The following is an 18552-nucleotide window of genomic DNA, read 5'->3' as shown; positions in this document are numbered from 1 at the left end:
CGTAGCGGGGCGGGACTTCTCGTGAAATTTTGAGCTGCATGGATGCTGCGTTGGCTCCAAGATGTTGGAGACCGAGCGATTAGGTGAGGACAGAGCAGAACAGGAGTAGAGAAGGATTGACCCCCTGACCTCTGACCTTTGCTCCTTTTTTTCCCCCCCTCGGTAGTGTTGCCTCCCCCAGGTCCTCTGGATCTGCCTCTTAGGGCTGTGGAGTTGGGATGCACTGGGCGCTGGGAGTTGCTGAACGTACCTGGAGCTCCAGACAGCACTGTGAGTGGCTTGACCCTAATCTTTGACATAGCATTGAGAAAATCACCTCCACCCTTTTACAGTAACCTGACATCACTCTCCAGTCCCTGGACACTTGTCACTCAGGCTCCTCGTGGTGCTGGACAGATCCCAGCTCAGTGGATCTATGGTGGCTTAGAGCCCATATAAGGATAGAACAGCGAGCACTAGTGGAAACTTGGTGCTGGCAGCCGCTCTTTCTTTTCATCCTCCTTGGAGTCCTTGCCCCGCCCCACCCCCCTTTCCAAGCATCAGGGGTGTGCTAGATGCTGGAGATGCTAGCATTTGAGTCCCTGGTTTTTCATCTTTAGACTCAGGATTCCTTTGTCTAAAACTGTTGCTATTCTTAAATGCTGTTGAGTCAACTACGACTCAGTGATACTGTGAACAACAGATCAGAACCTTACACTATCCTGTCCTGTTCTACATGCTGCAGCCCATTGTTACTCTCTGTCAGACTGTCTTGTTGAGGGGGCTTTCTCTGACTCTCCACCTTTCCCAGCATGATATTATTTTCCAAGGACTGGCTGAGTGTGATAACATTCCCAGGATTTATGAGATGAAGTTTCACCATTCTTGCCTATAAGGAACAATCTGATTACACTTCCTAGAAAATGAATGTTCTTTTGACAGTTCTTAGAGTATTTGATATTCTTGGCCAACACCACAATTCAAAGATATCAATACTTCTTCTAGCATGTTTATTCACTGTACCACTTTCAGATGCATAGGAAGCAAGTGAAACTACCATGGCTTGGATCAGGGCACCTTAGCCTTTAAACTGACATGATTTCTCTTTTGCACTTTGAAAAAGTCCTTGACAGAAGATTTTCCCAGTGCAATGTGTCTTGATTTCTTGGTTGCCACAACCATGGGTGTTAGATGTGGATCCAAGTAAAATTTTAGTGTGCCTCAGAATTACTGGGCATAAGTTTTTAAAAATGTACATTTCCAGATTGTCCCCAGAGATTATAGATAATATAACAAAAATCTATATTATCAACCAGTACTCAGGGTAGTTCAGTAGCAAGTCGCTTTTTTATAATCTTCAGAAAAAACCGTTCAGACTCATTGAGAAAACTAGTTTTCTGGAACATTTACCATTACTTATATAACTAAGAATCCTGTCACTTTTTTTTTCTATATTTTGTTATCCCCTTTATTTCTTAACTTCTCTCATCTCACCCTTGTTCCAGCTTCCCCATGGACTTCCTCCCTGTGCCCCAGATCTGCAGCAAGAAGCAGAACAGTTGTTTCTGTCCTCCCCAGCCTGGCTGCCTCTGCATGGCGTGGAGCACTCAGCCTGGTAAGGGGTCTTCATGGGCCAGGACTAGGGACATGGGATCCTGAAGGAAATAAGACTTGGAAATGACTTTTCTTTTCTCTAGGAAATGGCAGAGGAAGACTGATCCCTGGTCTCTCCTGGCTGCTCCGGGGTCACCAGTTCCCTCTGACCTACAAGCCCAAAGACATTCAACCACGGGCCAGATACTGGGCTACAAAGAGGTAATAGGTTAGGGACCATAGGAAACAGAGTCAGGAGAAAAGAGGTCAGAGGCAAGCTCAGCTTCAATGGGAATCTGGTCTTTTGCTTTTAGGTCCTTCTGGAGAACACCAACCTCTCAGCCACAACCTCCTTGTCTCTTCGCCGGCCCCCTGGGCCCTTATCACAGGCCTTATGGGGAAATCCAACACAGTACCCTTTCTGGCCAGGTGACACTTTTAGCAAGAGGACAGTAGAAGGAGGGAGGGTTTAGTTTCTTGGGAAGAGACCTATCTCTAGTCACCCCTACTCCGTGAATCCCTGTCTGTCCACCTCTCCCCAGGTGGAATGGATGAGCCCACAATAACAGATATGAACACTCGTGAGGAGGCCGAGGAGGAAATTGACTTTGAGAAAGGTGAGGTGCCCACATTGACTCTTAGGAGGTAAGGCTCTGAGTCTAGGCTCTGAAAAAAAGGTCTTCAAACTTATCATGGAACTGCTAGTAGTCCTTTCATGCCTTTGAGGGAATTAGGAAAAGGTACCTTTGCTATAACAACTGTCACTGTTGTCTGTTAGAAAACTATTGTGTCAAATACCCCTAAATAATCCTATTGATGATGTTTATTCTGTGAATGGTATCCCTTAGGCTTGTGAAATTACAGCTTGTAGAGTAGTGTATGGTGGCCCTGATTACTCTCTCTCCTTGTACTTCAGATCTTCTTACTGTTCCTCCTGGCTTCAAGAAGGGTGTGGATTTTGCACCAAAGAGTAAGCTTCCATTTTGAGATGGAGACACGAGAGAAGGGGTGCCCTTCTGCCATGGAATAGAGTCAGAAATAAGTCTTTCCTCTTGGTCTTCAGATCACCCAGCTTCAGCTCCTGGGTTACTCAGCCTCAGTCGTCTCCTGGAACCCCTTTATTTGGGTGGGGGCGATGAGGATGAGAGCGAGACAGTGGGAAAACCAGGAAGTACAAGAGAAGACACCGTTTCAGCTTCTCCAGCTTCTTGCAGTGCTCCCCTAGTTCGAGCAAGCAGCTTAGAGGACTTAGTGTTAAAGGTTGGTGGTTCTAGGCAGTGGAGGTGGGAAAGGGAGGGAGTGCTGGTCTGGGAAGGTCTCGGGACAGAACTTCTTTGGGAAGGAGAGGGAAGGAAGAGCACTCTGACTGGATCTTTATCATCCCTACTCCGTATTTTCCAGGAAGCATCTACAGTGGTATCCTCCCCAGAGGCTCCCAAGCCCCCACCTCAGGAACAGTGGGCCATTCCTGTGGATGTCACCTCCCCTGTTGGGGATTTCTACCGCCTCATTCCCCAGCCAGCTTTCCAGGTAGAATGGTCCCAGTTCTTCTCTCCTTGTCTCCTCTCTCTACTTTCCAAGCCCGACTTGGGCCTCAGGCAGAACCTTTGCTTGCTACGACTTCCTCTTGCCATTCTCTGAGTGGGAGCCTGGAAGTCCTTTCTTTCTTCTTCAGCGCCGTCTCTCTCTGTTTCTCCCTCAGTGGGCATTTGAGCCTGATGTGTTTCAGAAACAAGCCATCCTGCATTTAGAACGGCACAACTCTGTCTTCGTCGCAGCTCATACATCTGCAGGGAAGACGGTTGTGGCTGAATATGCCATTGCCTTGGCCCAGAAACACATGACTCGGTATATGTCTCCCCTGCTCCCCAACTCTCTCTTCACCTGTCAGCACTGTTTTCCCCCTGTATCCCTTTCACATATCCTCCCTGCCCTTCACCTGCTTCTTTAGATGAAGTGGGGGAATTAAGACAGAGGCTCAGAGAGAGAGACAAAAATGCACAAGTGGAGAGAGAAGGTAGAAGAATGACTTGTGTTCATTTAGCAAGAGGTTGGGGAACTGAACGACTTTGGAGTTACACTGTAAAGGAAAATATGAGGGCATTTGGGGTGAAGAAGGGGTCACTTGACCTCTGAAATACTGGACCTCATATTTCTGGGTGGGCTCAGAGGGGCAGGAGTCTTGATCATTGGTCTCTGTGATGGGACTGGCTAAATCTTTGCCTCTCCCTAGTACTATCTACACATCACCCATCAAAGCCTTGAGCAACCAGAAGTTCCGAGACTTCCGGAACACATTTGGGGATGTGGGGCTGCTCACTGGGGACGTGCAATTGCACCCAGAAGCTTCCTGCCTTATCATGACGACAGAGATCCTCCGGTGAGAGATGGTGCTCTGCAGAGGTGGAGTTGGGATGCGGTGTGGTTCTGGGAAGATGCTGTTGCTCCAGAGATCGTGTTGGCTGAGGAGAGGAGCCCCTGGGATGTCAGCTTTGGCTCTTCTCTCCAGCTCCATGCTGTACAGTGGTTCAGATGTCATTCGGGACCTAGAGTGGGTCATCTTTGATGAAGTTCACTATATCAATGACGCTGAGGTAAGAGGCATGGGATTCCCAGACACTGGCAGCTTTCTCCTTTGGGAGCAGTTCAGCAGTCCCCCCTGCCTTTCTGGCAAATGGAACCTTATGCCACTTCTCTGGGGGGCAAAAGGGAAGTCGTCCTTAATCCTGCTTGGTCCTCTGTGATCCATCTTCCCTCTCTGTGCCCAGCGTGGGGTCGTGTGGGAGGAAGTGCTTATCATGCTCCCTGACCATGTCTCCATCATCCTGCTGAGTGCCACCGTCCCCAATGCCCTGGAATTTGCTGACTGGATTGGGTAAGCTGTGTGTCCTGGAGTTCTTGGAGGGATACAGTATTCCTTGATCCAAGGGCATTAAGATGACAACAGCAAGTAGAGTGGGGAGGCCTCAGAGTGGGAAGGACAGTGTGGCAGGGAAACCTGTCTGAATTGGCTGATTTTTATCATTCTTATCATGCATTTGGGCCCAGATTAAGATCACTTTCCATCTTGAGAGATGGATGGTAGGAGGCAGCCCCAGTTCTGGCTCTCAAGAAGTGACGTCTGAGGGCATAGGGAAAGATGAGGGATGTAGTTTCCTTTCTACTCATACCCCTGACTTAACGGTCATTTCCCCGCTTCACTCCAGGCGACTGAAGCGTCGTCAAATCTATGTGATCAGCACGGTCGCCCGCCCTGTCCCTCTGGAGCATTACCTCTTCACAGGGAACAGCCCCAAGACCCAGGGGGAGCTCTTCCTCCTGCTAGACTCCCGAGGAGCCTTCCATACGAAGGGGTAAGCCTAGAGATTGTGGGGGAAGGGGAAGGCTGGGCTCTGGCTGAGTGTCACCGCCATCCTCCTTTGCACCCCAGATACTATGCAGCAGTGGAGGCCAAGAAGGAGAGAATGAGCAAGCATGCCCAAACCTTTGGGGCCAAACAACCCACCCACCAGGGGGGGCCTGCTCAGGTGAGACTGGAAGGGTAATACCTGTTTCCCTGGCTATTCTTCCCTTCAAGGTCTGGTGTTGAGCTTTGCACCCTTTGACACAGCTTTGCATCTCCCGTTCTTCAGCTCCACTAGCTTAGGCCCTCAACATCTGTTCCTTTTTCCTTCTTCACCAGGACCGAGGTGTGTACCTGTCCCTGCTGGCTTCTCTCCGAACTCGTGCTCAACTGCCTGTGGTGGTGTTCACCTTCTCTCGGGGCCGCTGTGATGAACAGGCCTCCAGCCTCACCTCCCTTGACCTCACTACAAGTTCAGAGAAGAGTGAGATTCACCTTTTCCTGCAGCGCTGTCTCGCCCGCCTCCGTGGCTCTGATCGCCAGCTGCCCCAGGTGTGGAGAGGTGGGCCTGCGAGACTGAAGGGGGCTGGGTGCCCCGCGACCTCATCACTGACCATGGGTTTGGCCTTTTGCAGGTCCTGCACATGTCAGAGCTCCTGCACCGTGGCCTGGGTGTGCACCACAGTGGTATCCTGCCCATCCTTAAGGAAATTGTGGAGATGCTTTTCAGTCGAGGCCTGGTCAAGGTACACAGGGTGGTGGGAGGAGGATGCTCAGGACACATCCCCGTAGGGCCTGCTCAGAGGGCAGAGAGGTAGATGTTGAAGCAGGACAGTGTAGTGGCTAGGAGCTTGAGCTCTGGATCCATACTATCTGCCTGGATTTGAACCCATGGGAAAATGATTTAACCTCTCTGAGCTTTAGGTTTCCCATCTCAAAGTGGATACTTAAAAGATAGGAACAGGCAATTTTCAGGAGAGAAAGCCAAAAAGTTGATAAGCATGTGAAAAATCATTAGTAACCAGAGAAATGAAAATTGAAATACTCATAAATTGTAACTATACTGCTATGACACTGACAGATGTTAGGAAGCTGGCTAATGTTAAGGGTTGAAAGAGACATGGGATTATGGGACCACTCTTCCACTGTGCGTAAGTGCAACCAGTATTGAGTGTGCTCTGGCTCTATTTAAGCAAAGTAAGCATAACATAGCATAGTCTTTGATCCTGTGATTCGACTCCTGGGGATATTCTGCAAAGAACTGTCACCCTGGTCCATGAGAAAACACTCAGCTTCTTAGCTTGTTTGATGTATAATCTGTTTTGTGGTAGTGGGGCATTGATGGGACCGGGGACCCTTCACTGGGAAAAAGGTAGGTGAAATATGGGGACTGTACACGGTATACAAAGTGCTCCAGCAGCTCGAAACCATACATTAGATGGAACCACAGGAACATAGGTGGATATTGAAAACACTTTGTGGTGAAAAAGCAGTAAAGCCAGGTAAAATATTGAACAGTATCTTTTATGTAAGTTGTGAGTGACATGCTAAGAAAATAAGACATGATTGGCAAAAATACAGTTACTTAAAAAGATAACTACACGTTGCCACACACTTTTAAATTGACGGCTGTGCTTAGAAATACATTTCGCTGTTATTTGCGGCAACATGTTAAACATGTTGAAGGCGTCCCTTGGTGGAGTTGTGTGTGTGCATACAGATAAGGTACTCAGCTGTTGACTGAAAGGTTGGAGGTTCAAACCCACTCAGAGGCACTTAAGTTGGATGACAAGTGGCAACAGATACTGGTAAACACATTAACATGGTTGCCAGTGAGAGTGAGGAGTGGGATATGAGAGTGAAAAAGAGGAAATAAGTAGCTGTATAAATAGAGAATAATGATGGCATTTACCCATAGAGTTGCCTGGAGAATGAAATGAAATCTTCTGAGTTTACAAGCTGGTACTATGCCTGGCTACAAAGTAAGGTGGCTTAGCCGGAGCAAGGGTGTGCGTGCAGCCCCTTTGCTGATCCTCTTTATTGCCCTTTGCCCCAGGTCTTGTTTGCCACAGAGACCTTTGCCATGGGTGTAAACATGCCCGCCCGAACAGTGGTGTTCGACTCTATGCGTAAGCATGATGGCTCCACCTTCCGGGACCTGCTCCCTGGGGAGTACGTGCAGATGGCAGGCCGGGCTGGCCGGCGGGGCCTGGATCCCACTGGCACTGTCATCCTGCTTTGCAAGGGCCGTGTGCCTGAGATGGCAGATCTGCACCGTATGATGATGGTGAGTGGGCCACACGAGACTACCAAACACGCTCCAGCTCTGGGGAACCTACTGGATTCTCGTTTTTCCAACCTTCTTTCATTTCTCCCCTTTTCCTACTTTTTCTTTTGCCTGAGTTTGCAAAGCTGTTGTTGTTATGAAAAAACTCAAACTCACTCTTTTTGAGTCAGAACTGACTCAAAGCTGATCCTCCTCTGGATTTTCGAAGCTCTAAGTTGCGCGGGAAGAGATTGCCCTTCTTTTTCCTAAAGAGCCACTTAAGAATCACCAGAAACGTTTGCCTTCTGGGTTAGCATACAATTCCCTACAAACTACTCCACCACAGTTCTCTTTTAGGTACTAGGCCACCAAGACTCCTTGTTACCATCATGAGGTATCATCAAGTGGATTTTGACTCATAGCATCCTCACGTGACAGAGTAGAACAGAACTGCCTCATAGGATTTCCTAAGCTGTAGTCTTTACATGGGAGCAGATTACTAGGTCTTTCTCTTTACCTGTTACACTGCCAGGGCTTCTTGAGGCCAGAGTTCCCACTACTGACATTAAGCTGACTCCCTCCCACAGTAGCCATGCAGGACAGAGTACAACTGCCCCATCGGGTTTCCAAGGCTGTAAATGTACAGAAGCAGACTGCTCTGTCTTTTTCTTGCAGAGCAGTTGGTGGGTTCAAACTACCAGCCATTTGGTGAAGCCAAATGCCTGAACCACAGCACCATTGGAGTTGCTGAAGTTACGCTTTTGTTGTTGTTAGGTGCCATGGAGCCAAGTATGACTTGGAGTACCTCTATAAACAATAGATCTGAACCCTGTCCTATTGTGCCATCCTCATCATCTCTGACACACTCGAGCCAATTGTTACAGTCTTTGTGTTAGTCTGTCTCATTGAGGGTCTTCTTTTCTTTCATTGACTGTCTCTGCTTTTCCAAGCATGATGTCTCCTTCCCAAAAAATAGCCTGTCCTAACAATATGCCCAAAGTATGTGAGATAAAGTTTTGCCATCCTTGCTTCCAAGGAGCACTCTAGCTGCACTTTGTCCAACACATCTGTTCATTCTTTTTGCAGACCATGAGATATTTGGGGTAGGAGTGAGAAAATCCATGAATGATACTGAAACTAAGAGATCACGTCTTCTGTAGTTTTTCTCATTGTGAATATGGAGCATGACAGGGCCTTTAGAAGCCTATTTATGATGTAGTTTAGCAACTTTATCTTGCAGAGGAGGGCAAACAGTTTGGTTTTTTTTTATTATTATTAAATTTTATTAGTTTTAATGAACATTTACAGGGATTTTGGGTTTCCATTCCTTCATTGCTGCACCATTCTCTCTACCCTCCTCCCCAGTTTGTTGTTCTTCTCCGCCATCTGAATGTCTGTTTTAATTGTCCAATTGCCACAGTGCTTGTCAAAGTCAGTTCTGATTAATCTCCTTTGTCGGTGTGTCCTTTGCCATTCCCTATCACTCCTCCCTGAGAGAGACTTCACCCTGATTCATAAGGAAAAGGGGATGGCGTATTCTCTTAGCTACTTCCTGCTGAAAAGGGACGCTGTGGGTTTCAGGGTGAAGATATTCTCTCACTACTCTAAAGGGCCCCTTTGGCAGTAGGAAACACATAGACTATTATGGAGATTGATTTTGGAATTTAGATGCACTCTTATTGATTGTGCTTGGCTGTACATGTTCATATCCTTGAAGATGTATCATGGGGGTGTTGCAACCTAGAAGACACAAATTTGACTAACAAGTTATAAGTACATGAGTCAAAAATTATGGAAAAGTAAAAGAAAGGATTCTTTCATTGTTTTACAAACCCTCCCCCAGGTCCCCTCCACCATGTAGCCCTCGCTCTAGACTCCTGTGATGACAGAAGTACCTAGTCATATATCTCTTTTAAACAGTTTTCTCCCTCCTCTGTTTCAGTGCAGTATACATTATTGAGCCCATCTTACTCAGTCTCTCCCCAACCTCAAGGACAGTCCCATTCTACAGCAGTGGCATCACTGGGATATTTCACTCAGCATAATGTTCTCCAGAGTCAACCATTTTGAATAATATTGCATGAGTTCCTTGTTTTTTAATGCAGCATAGTATTCCATTGTGCGAATATACCACAGCTTCTCTAGCCATTCGTTTGTTGATGGGCACTTAGGTTGTTTCCAACTCCTTGCTATTGTGAACAAAGCTGCAATAAACATGGGTGTGCATGGGCAAACAGTTTTTATAGGACCCTCTAGTTGCAGAGTTGGGTCTTGGTCTACTAGATAAAATCCCAACCTGAGCTGCCTGACTTGGCCCCAGGGGAAGCCGTCCCAGCTGCAGTCCCAGTTCCGCCTCACGTACACCATGATTCTCAACCTGCTGCGTGTGGACGCACTCAGGGTGGAGGACATGATGAAGAGGAGCTTCTCTGAGTTTCCGTCTCGAAAGGACAGCAAGGTAAGGAGGTTGAGTGACGAGTGTGCTGGGCAGAAGGTCAGAGAAGGGAAACTGCTGTACATAAGTGGCCATCTAGGAGAGGTGGAAGTGAGCGGTGGGTGGCAGACTGGGCTTGAGACTCATTTGATAACCCACCCATGCCCCCCCCCCCAACCCTCAGGCACATGAACAGTCTCTGGCTGAGCTGACCAAGAAATTAGGGGCTCTAGAAGAGCCTGATGTGAGTGGCCAGTTGGTTGACTTGCCTGAGTATTACAGCTGGGGGGAGGAATTGACAGAGATTCGGAGCCTGATCCAGGTATGTATGTTGGAGCAATAATGAAGGCAGGGAGGAAGAGAACTCTTCACCCTGGGTGCCTCGAACCTGGGTCCAAGCATTTCCTCTTTTATCCTCGGTGCTCGTCTCTGTTCTCCAGCGGCGCATCATGGAGTCCGTAAACGGGCTGAAATCTCTCTCAGTGGGAAGGGTGGTGGTCGTGAAGAATCAGGAGCATCATAATGCCTTGGGGGTGATTCTGCAGGTGAGGGGGATGAGGCCTTGTCTCCATTTACCCCACTGGGTTGCAGAAGGTGGTGGTCACTGCAGTGTCCATTTCCCCCTCTCCTCTCTTCACCCTAAAATCTGCTCTGAGTGTTTTGACTCGATGCCCCTTTATGTGACTCTGCATGGCTGCTTGCAGGGTCCCTGCCTGAGAATAGGCATTTGGTCTTCAGCTTTGATGTCCACTTCTCACACCCCCTCTTGGCCTTTCTGCCCGCCAGGTCTCCTCAAACTCCACCAGCAGAGTATTCACAACTCTTGTCTTGTGTGATAAGCCCAGTGAGGACCTGAAAGACCGTGGGCCAACCACCCCACATGTACCCTTTCCAGATGACCTCGTGGGATTTAAGCTGTTCCTGCCTGAAGGTGATAGTGAGGCAGGTGCCAGGTTCTGAAGGCAGCGCAGGTGGGATGTGTGGTCTGTGTGTGGCCTAAGCCTGCTTCCTCCTCCACAGGGCCCTGTGATCATGTTGTGGCCAAGCTCCAGCCAGGAGATGTGGCTGCCATCACCACTAAGGTGCTCCGAGTGCACGGGGAGAAGATCTTGGAGGATTTCAACAAGAGGCAGCAACCGAAATTCAAGTCAGATATACTGGGGAGACCCTTTGACTGGGGAGGGCTCAGGTGGCATGAGGTGGGTGTGGGTGTGGTGGGGTGCTTCCCCGCGGGAGTGTCTCCATGAGGTCGGGTGGAGAGTGTGGGTGGTAAGGGCACTTCCACAGTCTGAGGGATCGTATATGGGTGAGAATCCTCCTGTCCTTGTCTCAAGACCTGTTCCTTTCTCAGGAAGGACCCTCCTTTTGCAGCTGTAACCACTGCTGTCCAGGAACTGTTACGCCTGGCTCAGGCCCACCCAGCAGGACCTGCTACCCTTGACCCTGTCAATGACCTGCAGCTCAAGGATGTATCAGTGGTGGAGGGTGGTCTCCGGGCCCGCAAGCTCGAAGAGCTGATCCAGGGGGCTCAGTGTGTGCACAGCCCCCGGTTCCCTGCCCAGGTAGGGCCCCAGATGCCAGCTCCCAGCCCGTGAAGCAGGAGACTTTAACTTGTACTCTGGCCATGCTCATCTCTGCCCTTGCCCTCAGTGGAGCCTTGCTGAGGGGTGAAGGGCTGACTCAGGGGTTCCTCCCGGGGTTTCCTGCAGTACCTGAAGCTACATGAGCGAGTGCAGATACAGAAGGAGATGGAACGGCTGCGTTTCCTGCTGTCAGACCAGTCACTGCTGCTGCTTCCCGAGTACCACCAGCGAGTAGAGGTGGGAGGGGCAAAGGAAGGGGCTGGGGAACTGTGAGAGAGAACACAGGCTCCCCAACACTTACCCACTTCCTTCCAGGTGCTCCGAACCCTGGGCTATGTGGATGAAGCAAGCACTGTGAAGCTGGCGGGGCGGGTGGCTTGTGCTATGAGCAGCCATGAGCTGCTCCTCACTGAGCTCATGTTTGACAATGCACTAAGCGCCCTGCGGCCTGAGGAGATTGCAGCCCTACTCTCTGGCCTGGTCTGCCAAAGTGCTGGAGACCCTGGGGACCAGCTCCCGAGTACCCTCAAACAGGTAGGGGGGACCCTGTTCCCTAGGCTGCGGCATTCCCACCCTGTACCCTAAGTACCCCAACAGTCCTCTTCAGCCTTGCTACCTAACTCATTAGGTTATAAGTGCTGCAAAGGCTTTTTCTTGCTTTGGGCCTCTCTATTCTGGGACAGGAAGTAGGGCTTAACCTCTCCTTCCCCATCTGCAGGGAGTGGAGCGGGTTCGTGCTGTGGCCAAACGGATTGGTGAAGTCCAGGTAGCCTGTGGCCTGAACCAGACAGTGGAGGAGTTTGTTGGAGAGCTGAACTTTGGGCTGGTTGAGGTTGTGTACGAGTGGGCCCGGGGTATGGTAAGTGGCTAGCCCTTGGGATTTTGTGGATGGCTTTTTGGGAAGCACTGCCCAGGTCTCCCAAATTTGCCCTCATTCTGCTCTCCCCACAGCCGTTTTCTGAGTTGGCAGGGCTCTCAGGGACCCCTGAAGGCCTGGTGGTCCGTTGCATCCAGCGCCTGGCTGAGATGTGTCGCTCGCTGCGTGGGGCAGCCCGCCTGGTAGGAGAGCCTGTGCTAGGTGCCAAGATGGAGACAGCCGCTACACTGCTAAGGCGGGACATCGTCTTTGCAGCCAGCCTCTACACCCAGTGAGCCACCTAGGGAATGACCCCTGCGTAAAAATGTAATAAAATAGCAAACCTTCATATATGCTTGACGTTCCAGGCATGCATGGTGCCGCTCAGAAGACATAGAAGGAAGAACCACTTAGAAATATGCCTTTATTTTATATATATATACAAAATGGGACCAGCCCCTCTAAAACATCAGTCCTGGGGGGAGGGATTCCTGGGGGGTGATGGGAGGTCCTGTCTCATGGCTTCCACGTACCATGTAGGCAGGAAGGCATAGGGTGCATCTCGATGTACAGACACAGTGACTGGGCCACCAGGCTCCCAGGAGAAGAGGTGGATGAGCCTAGGGCCAGACAAAGGCAGGGGTGTGGGCTGAAAGCCCAGCTGCTAGGACTGAAATAGGAGGGGTAGTGCTGAGTGACTCACCTGGGGTCATCCTGGACAACTGTGCTCTGGGCAAACTTAAGGAAGGCAGCACAGAAGTTCATGCACACAGAGGGGTTCCAGCCATCACGGTCATACTAAAGAGGGCAGAGAAGTCAAAAGATTGACAGTGAGGGGGGGTGTGGGGTGTGGGGATGAGGACGGCAGCCCTGAATGCTGGTCTCAGAGTTGGGGATGTAGGTGGGTATTGCAACACCACCGCCTTACCCTGACATTTTCAAACATCTTCATAGTGGGAAAGGTCTTGAGGGAACAGATGAAACCCTCTGAGTTACGGAAGCCAGCAACTACCTTTGGGACTCCAGGCAGGAAAGATTGAGCCCACCATTTCAGGAGCTTGTGTCTGTCAGGAAAAAAGGCAAGGAGGTCATTGGAGAACTTCTCCCTCTGTTCTACCCTCACCCTGAAGCTTCTGCTTCTACCTTAAGTCCCTTTCCCAGCAGCACCTCTTGTCTTGCCGACCCCCACCCTGAAACCTGTAGAAGCTCTTCCAGTGGCCAGGAGTGTGCATCTCTTTGGAGGTCTTGAGTTCCACATAGCAAGCGGGGGGCTGTTTGGGTGAGGCCTGGGGGTCTGTGCAGTCTACTTCCGCTGAGAAGAGCAGAGGGTGGTCCCCCAGACGGCTTCGTATCACAGAGCAGAAGGCCACATTGGTGTTGACCTCGCCAGAAGGATCTGGGGAGGCTCCAGGCTTGTCTGTGCAAGAAAGAAGCAAATATAAGGTAGACACAGTCTATGGGGAAGCCAGACAGCTCCATACAAAGCAGGGACAACTCTCACCTGCACACATGTACTGCTCGAACTTATACCCCATGTACTTAAGCTCCTGGAGGAGGGGTGACTGAGCAAGCCTCTGAGCTCGAGCAGCTGGTGTCTCCACCTCACTCAGGTACAGTGTTCCCTGGAACCGGGAGGCTGCAAACTGCCAGCCCTCCTTCTGCTCATACGGCGTGGTCAGCAGTTTTGTCAGGTGTCCCCGCAATGTCACTATGGCTCCTGCCAGCCAACCTGGGCCCCTGAGAGCGAGGCGTTAAGGGTTGGAAGACTGACACAAGTATTAGTGTGATGTGGCTCTCCCAAAGATAAGCCCAGTAATTTTCTTTAAGAAGGATTCTCACTTGCTCCACGTGTGACTCTCCTAATTTTAAGGGGAAGGAGCCCAGTTGGCAGTGATTAAGTACTCACCTGCTAACCGAAAGACGGACAATGTAAACCCACCCAGTGACTCCCTGCGAGAGAGACTTAGCAATGTTTCGGAAAAAAGGTAACCAGGAAAACACTATGGGATAGTTTTGCCACAGGAATTTGCTATGAGTGCTAATGACTGGAGGAACGTGAAAATTTTAAGGGAAGGTGCAGTTTTCTGGATTTCCTGACATGCTAAGTTTCGCTCACCCCTCTAGCTGTCCTCGATGTTCCAGCAACCAGCGTAGCAGGTGGTCCAGGCCCTCTCGGATTTCCTCATCTCGAGGCTGGTACCGATCAGGGTACCCATCTCGGAGGTCAAAGTTGGGGCCTGTACCATTGGTAGGGGGCGGACTGTAGTAGCGCAGGGCTCGGGCATCTCCATGGTACTGGCGTTGAGCATCCAGGGAGAAGCAGCCCAATTCGGAAGGGCGCCGGTAGAAAGGAAAGGACCCAGAATAGAGGGCAGGATTCGTGGACAGTGAGGGTGTTGAATGCGGGAGTTTGCTCTGAGGCTCATCTACTTCTAGCTTCTCAGCTTCTCTCTTGGTCCTTTTGCGCTCCATATATTTCTGAGCATGAAAAACAATTTCCGTTTTACAGAGGAGGCTACTAGAAGAGTGATTTCAGGTCAGAACTAAGTGATCCTCCCAATGGCCAGGCTCTAAACATCCAGGTAGTTTATACTCCCATTCCCCGGACATTCACTTCCAAACGTGATGTGGGGAAGTTTGGGTTCAGATCCAGGCTCTACAGTTATCTCAATGTGCCCCTACCTCGACTTCCAGCTCCACAGGGCTATGATGACGTCATGGCAGGCACGTAAGAAACCGAAGTGGGTTGCAATTATGGTTTTCCTGCTTTTAATGATGCAATCATTCAGCGACAATGGGAAGCAAAAGCCCACAAGGGCGTTACACCGAGCGGCAGCCCCTCTGCTCCACCTGTGTGTCTGTCACTGGACGAGATTGCTCTCAGCGGGAGCCAATCAGCGGCCCCCAGCGATGACGAGGGACGTCTTTCGTCATCACGTAGTCTTTCTTCACGCCCGCAGCACGGTGTCCCAGGAGAGACGCCCAGGGAACCCTATGTCACTTCTCGGCGCCGGAAGATCCTATTTGAATGCTCTCTTCCCTCGGTTCCTGCCCCCTTCCCAGCGCCAACAAGGCAGAAGTTTCAGGAAATGAGCCGGAAGAGACATCGCCTAGTGTCAGACACCTTTGGGCTGAAAAGGCGGCGACGAGATGGAAAAGTGGATCCTTTGAGGGGCGAGTCAGGTAATTATGGCAACCTTGGGCCCCCTAAGCTCCTATCCGGGTGAGGCCTCGCCTCCGGTAACCATGGATACTGCAGAAGCAGCGTCACCTGACCCGCAGTCTCAGCCGGGTCGAGCTCTGGCGGATCTTTCTGTGTAGGGTCGGCGCGCGCTGCGGTGCTGGAGCTTGTCAGTCTGTTTCCGCGAGGCCTGTTCGAGGATGCTCTCCCACCCATCGCGCTGAGAAGCCAGGTGTACAGCCTCGTGCCGGACCGCACCGTGGCCGACAGACAGCTGGTGAGTAGCCAGGCCCCTCGACGACCTCCCATGCCCCCTGCACTCACCCAGCTGGACTGTTGGCCGTTCAGCAAACTTTAGGACTTTTGGGGCCACGCATTATGCCAGCCACTTTTGTGCACTAAGAATGGAACATACTCTGTTAAAAGATCTCCAGTCAGTAGAGAGCATGACAAGTTATGGAGGTAGAAAAGTGAGACTTTGGGAGAAATGGAGTCATTGGTCATGGTGAACAGTGTCAAATTCTGAAGGACTTTGCACTTCAGTGCTGTTTCTATATTACATTGAAGGTGATCTGTCACCTCTTTGACAGAGAGGTTGTACTGCCAACCTTTTGTAGCAATCTAAGTCTTTACCACTGTGCCACCAAGCTCCTGAGTGTTAGATAGGAGGGAAAGTTGGGTGGATTGAGATGAGGCAAAGAAATTGGTTAGGAAGATGTTGCATCTGAGAGGTGCAAAAGGTCTAAATTAGGACCCTGTAGTCAGGAACATAGTAATGATTGTGAACGTGGCACAGGATCAGGGAGTATTTAATTTATTTGTACCTATGGTTGTTATAGATAGGAGCCAGCTAGGTGGAGAAGTAGAGTAGAAACAGACTGAGTTGTTGGAAACAGATGATATGCTCAGTTTTGTACAGACTGAGATGGAGGTACTTGTCGAGTATCTAAAGGCAAATGATGGTTATACAGGTTTGGTAAGAAATCTGGACCAGTGGTACAGGAAGTCATTGGGATGTGGCTGAGAACTGGAGGAGTGATTTCTAGCCATTTTACAAACTGTGGAAGGTACAAGCTATGACCATTACCAGAAAAATGTACACGTGTTACATATATACAAAGCCGATTGTTAAGGACCCTAGATTCAAAGTGAACAATTGTGGTTTTTATGTGCCATCAAGTTGAAACTGACTCATAGCTGGTCTGCCAACACTTTTATCAGAAGTAAATGCCACGAGAAGATACTGCCTAATTTCTGCCAAGCAGCTGGTGGATTTAAACCATGTACATTTGGGATTGCAGCTCAGCTTCTTACCACCAGACCACCAGAGTGAAAGATAATACAGCCAAGTTCAGGATGCTGGGAGTATTTCTCAGGTTAGTGTGAGTTCTGCTTGTATCAGAATTGTCTGGGCTGCTTATTAAGAAAATAGTTGTTCTTGGGGCTCACCCAAGACTTAATGAATTAAAATCTGGTGGAGAGAGAGAGACAGACAGACAGACACACCCGAGGTAGCTGTGTCAGAGCTCCACTAACTCCACAAGGGGGAACAGTCTCTATCAAGAATATCTGTAACAGCAACCCAGTTCTCATGAGTTAAGACACAGTCCCATACTCCCACGCCTACTTTGACAAATTCCAGCACTAATCATACCTATTGCTTGTTCTAATCATACTCATGTTTATGGTTTATTTGGAATGTTAACAGGTTATGACTCAGGTTGGCAACAGTATACAGTTTATTAATCAGGACACCTTCTTAAGTGTGCTTACAGGACTTTCAGCCCTGTGATACTAGGCCAGCATTACAAAGCTTTCTTGGCAATTATAGTGACCTTTCCTCACCCCACCCCTGCTCTATCTTGTGGCAAGCTTGTGAAAGGGCACGGGTTCTCTACTGCAGCTACTGCTGCTTTCATGTAGGTGTGACTAATGTAGGAATGAATCTCTGGCCCTGAAGTATGTATACTGCATTCTTTATTTTTTCTGTGCTGATAGTGAGATTCCCCATTTCTTCTACTGAACCTGCTCAGTTTAAATCTGATGGAATGGCCAAATTAGCCATTCCCCTTATGGATCTAGACTAACACACTCTATTTGCATGCACCCACTCAGCTAGGTGGTGAAAGTCAAGGGGAATAGCCTAGGAAAGCCATTTTGAACAGTTGACTCACCACACCACACCACTCCACTCCTAGGGTTTTTGTTGGTGCCATTGTATATACATAATGATCCTATGAACAACAGATTTGAACCCTGCACCATCCCTGACATACTTGAGCCCATTGCTACAGTCCTTGGGTCCGTCTGTCTTGCTGAAGGTCTCTCCTTCACTGATCTTCCACCTTTCCAAGCATGATGTCCCTTTTCAAAGAATAGCCTTTCCTAACAACATGCCTCAAGTATATGAGATGAAGCTTTGCCATTCTTGCCTTCAAGGAGCACTCTGCTTGCACCTTCTCCAAGACATTTTCATTTTGGTAGTCCATGAGATTTTCAGTACTCTTAGCCAACAACACAACATAAAGGCACTGATTCTTCTATCATCCTTATTCATGGTCCAGCTCTCAGATGCATAGCAGGTGATTGGAAAAACTATGCCATAATCAAGTGCACCTTAAGTCTTTAAACTGACTTGGAGGGGTCTCTTTGTGGATCATAACAAACTGTGGCTGACTCTGAGAAGAATGGAAATCCCAAAACATTTGATCATGCTGATGAGAAACCTATACTTGGACCAAGAGGCAGTCATCAGAACAGAGCAAGGAGATACTGCATGGTTCAAAATTGGGAAGGGTGCATGCCAGGGATGTATCCTGTCTCCATACCTTTTCAGTCTTTATGCAGAATAGGTTATCTGGGAGGCTGGGCTCTATGAGGAGAAGTGTGCCATCAGGATTGGAGGAAGAATCATCAACAATCTGCGTTATGCAGATGACACAACCCTGCTTGCTGAAACTGAGGAGGACCTAAAGCACTTGCTGTGGAAGGTCAGGGACAGCAGTCTTCAGTATGGATTGAGACTCAGTATCAAAATACAAAGATTCTCACCACTGGGCCAATTGGCAGCATCATAATGGATGGTGAAGAGATTGAGATTGTTCACAGTTTTGGTTTGCTTGGATCCACAGTGAACACTCTTAGCACCAGCAGCCAGGAAATTAAAAGACATACTGCGATGGGAAAGTCTGTGGTTAGAGACCTCTCTAAAGTGCTGAAGTGCAAGGATGTCAGTCTGGAAACTAAGGTGCACCTGATACATGCCATGGTCTTTGCAATCACTTGCTATGCATCAGAGAGCTGGACAATGACTAGGG

At 49.3% G+C, this 18552-nt stretch overlaps 3 protein-coding genes across 3 annotated transcripts in view; 2 read left to right on the top strand and 1 right to left on the bottom strand.

Moving 5' to 3' along the window:
• The first annotated feature begins 61 nt into the window (after positions 1-61).
• On the top strand, positions 62-12350 carry SKIV2L (superkiller viralicidic activity 2-like (S. cerevisiae)). Its single transcript, XM_006896161.1, has 28 exons — positions 62-83; positions 167-270; positions 1485-1594; positions 1677-1794; positions 1887-2001; positions 2115-2189; positions 2489-2542; positions 2636-2832; positions 2974-3102; positions 3275-3420; positions 3806-3952; positions 4082-4166; positions 4341-4447; positions 4779-4925; positions 5003-5099; positions 5255-5467; positions 5551-5661; positions 6972-7202; positions 9502-9639; positions 9800-9937; positions 10056-10160; positions 10402-10546; positions 10636-10762; positions 10967-11177; positions 11325-11435; positions 11514-11732; positions 11917-12057; positions 12150-12350. Exons 1-28 carry the CDS (start codon positions 62-64, stop codon positions 12348-12350), a joined length of 3744 nt encoding a protein of 1247 aa, XP_006896223.1.
• A 113-nt stretch (positions 12351-12463) lies between these two features.
• Positions 12464-14526, bottom strand: DXO (decapping exoribonuclease). The gene is made up of 6 exons (XM_006896162.1): positions 14171-14526; positions 13556-13791; positions 13252-13471; positions 12983-13118; positions 12758-12852; positions 12464-12674 (listed from the first exon to the last, which is right to left on the bottom strand). The coding sequence occupies exons 1-6, from the start codon at positions 14524-14526 to the stop codon at positions 12524-12526; spliced, it is 1194 nt and encodes a 397-aa protein (XP_006896224.1). The 3' UTR covers positions 12464-12523.
• Positions 14527-15049: 523 nt separating this feature from the next.
• STK19 (serine/threonine kinase 19) overlaps positions 15050-18552 on the top strand; it is a 14636-nt gene continuing 11133 nt past the window's right edge. The window contains 3 exon segments of the mRNA XM_006903661.1: positions 15050-15136; positions 15138-15237; positions 15376-15512. Coding sequence (XP_006903723.1) covers positions 15083-15136; positions 15138-15237; positions 15376-15512 — 291 coding nt within the window. The 5' untranslated portion in view covers positions 15050-15082.

Source organism: Elephantulus edwardii, unplaced genomic scaffold (assembly GCF_000299155.1).
Source record: "Elephantulus edwardii isolate Elephantulus edwardi_28Jun2011 unplaced genomic scaffold, EleEdw1.0 scaffold00184, whole genome shotgun sequence".
In the NCBI taxonomy this organism is placed as follows: domain Eukaryota; kingdom Metazoa; phylum Chordata; class Mammalia; order Macroscelidea; family Macroscelididae; genus Elephantulus; species Elephantulus edwardii.
The sequence above is the reverse complement of the archived record's forward strand: the minus strand, read 5'-3'. Positions and strand labels throughout refer to the sequence as shown.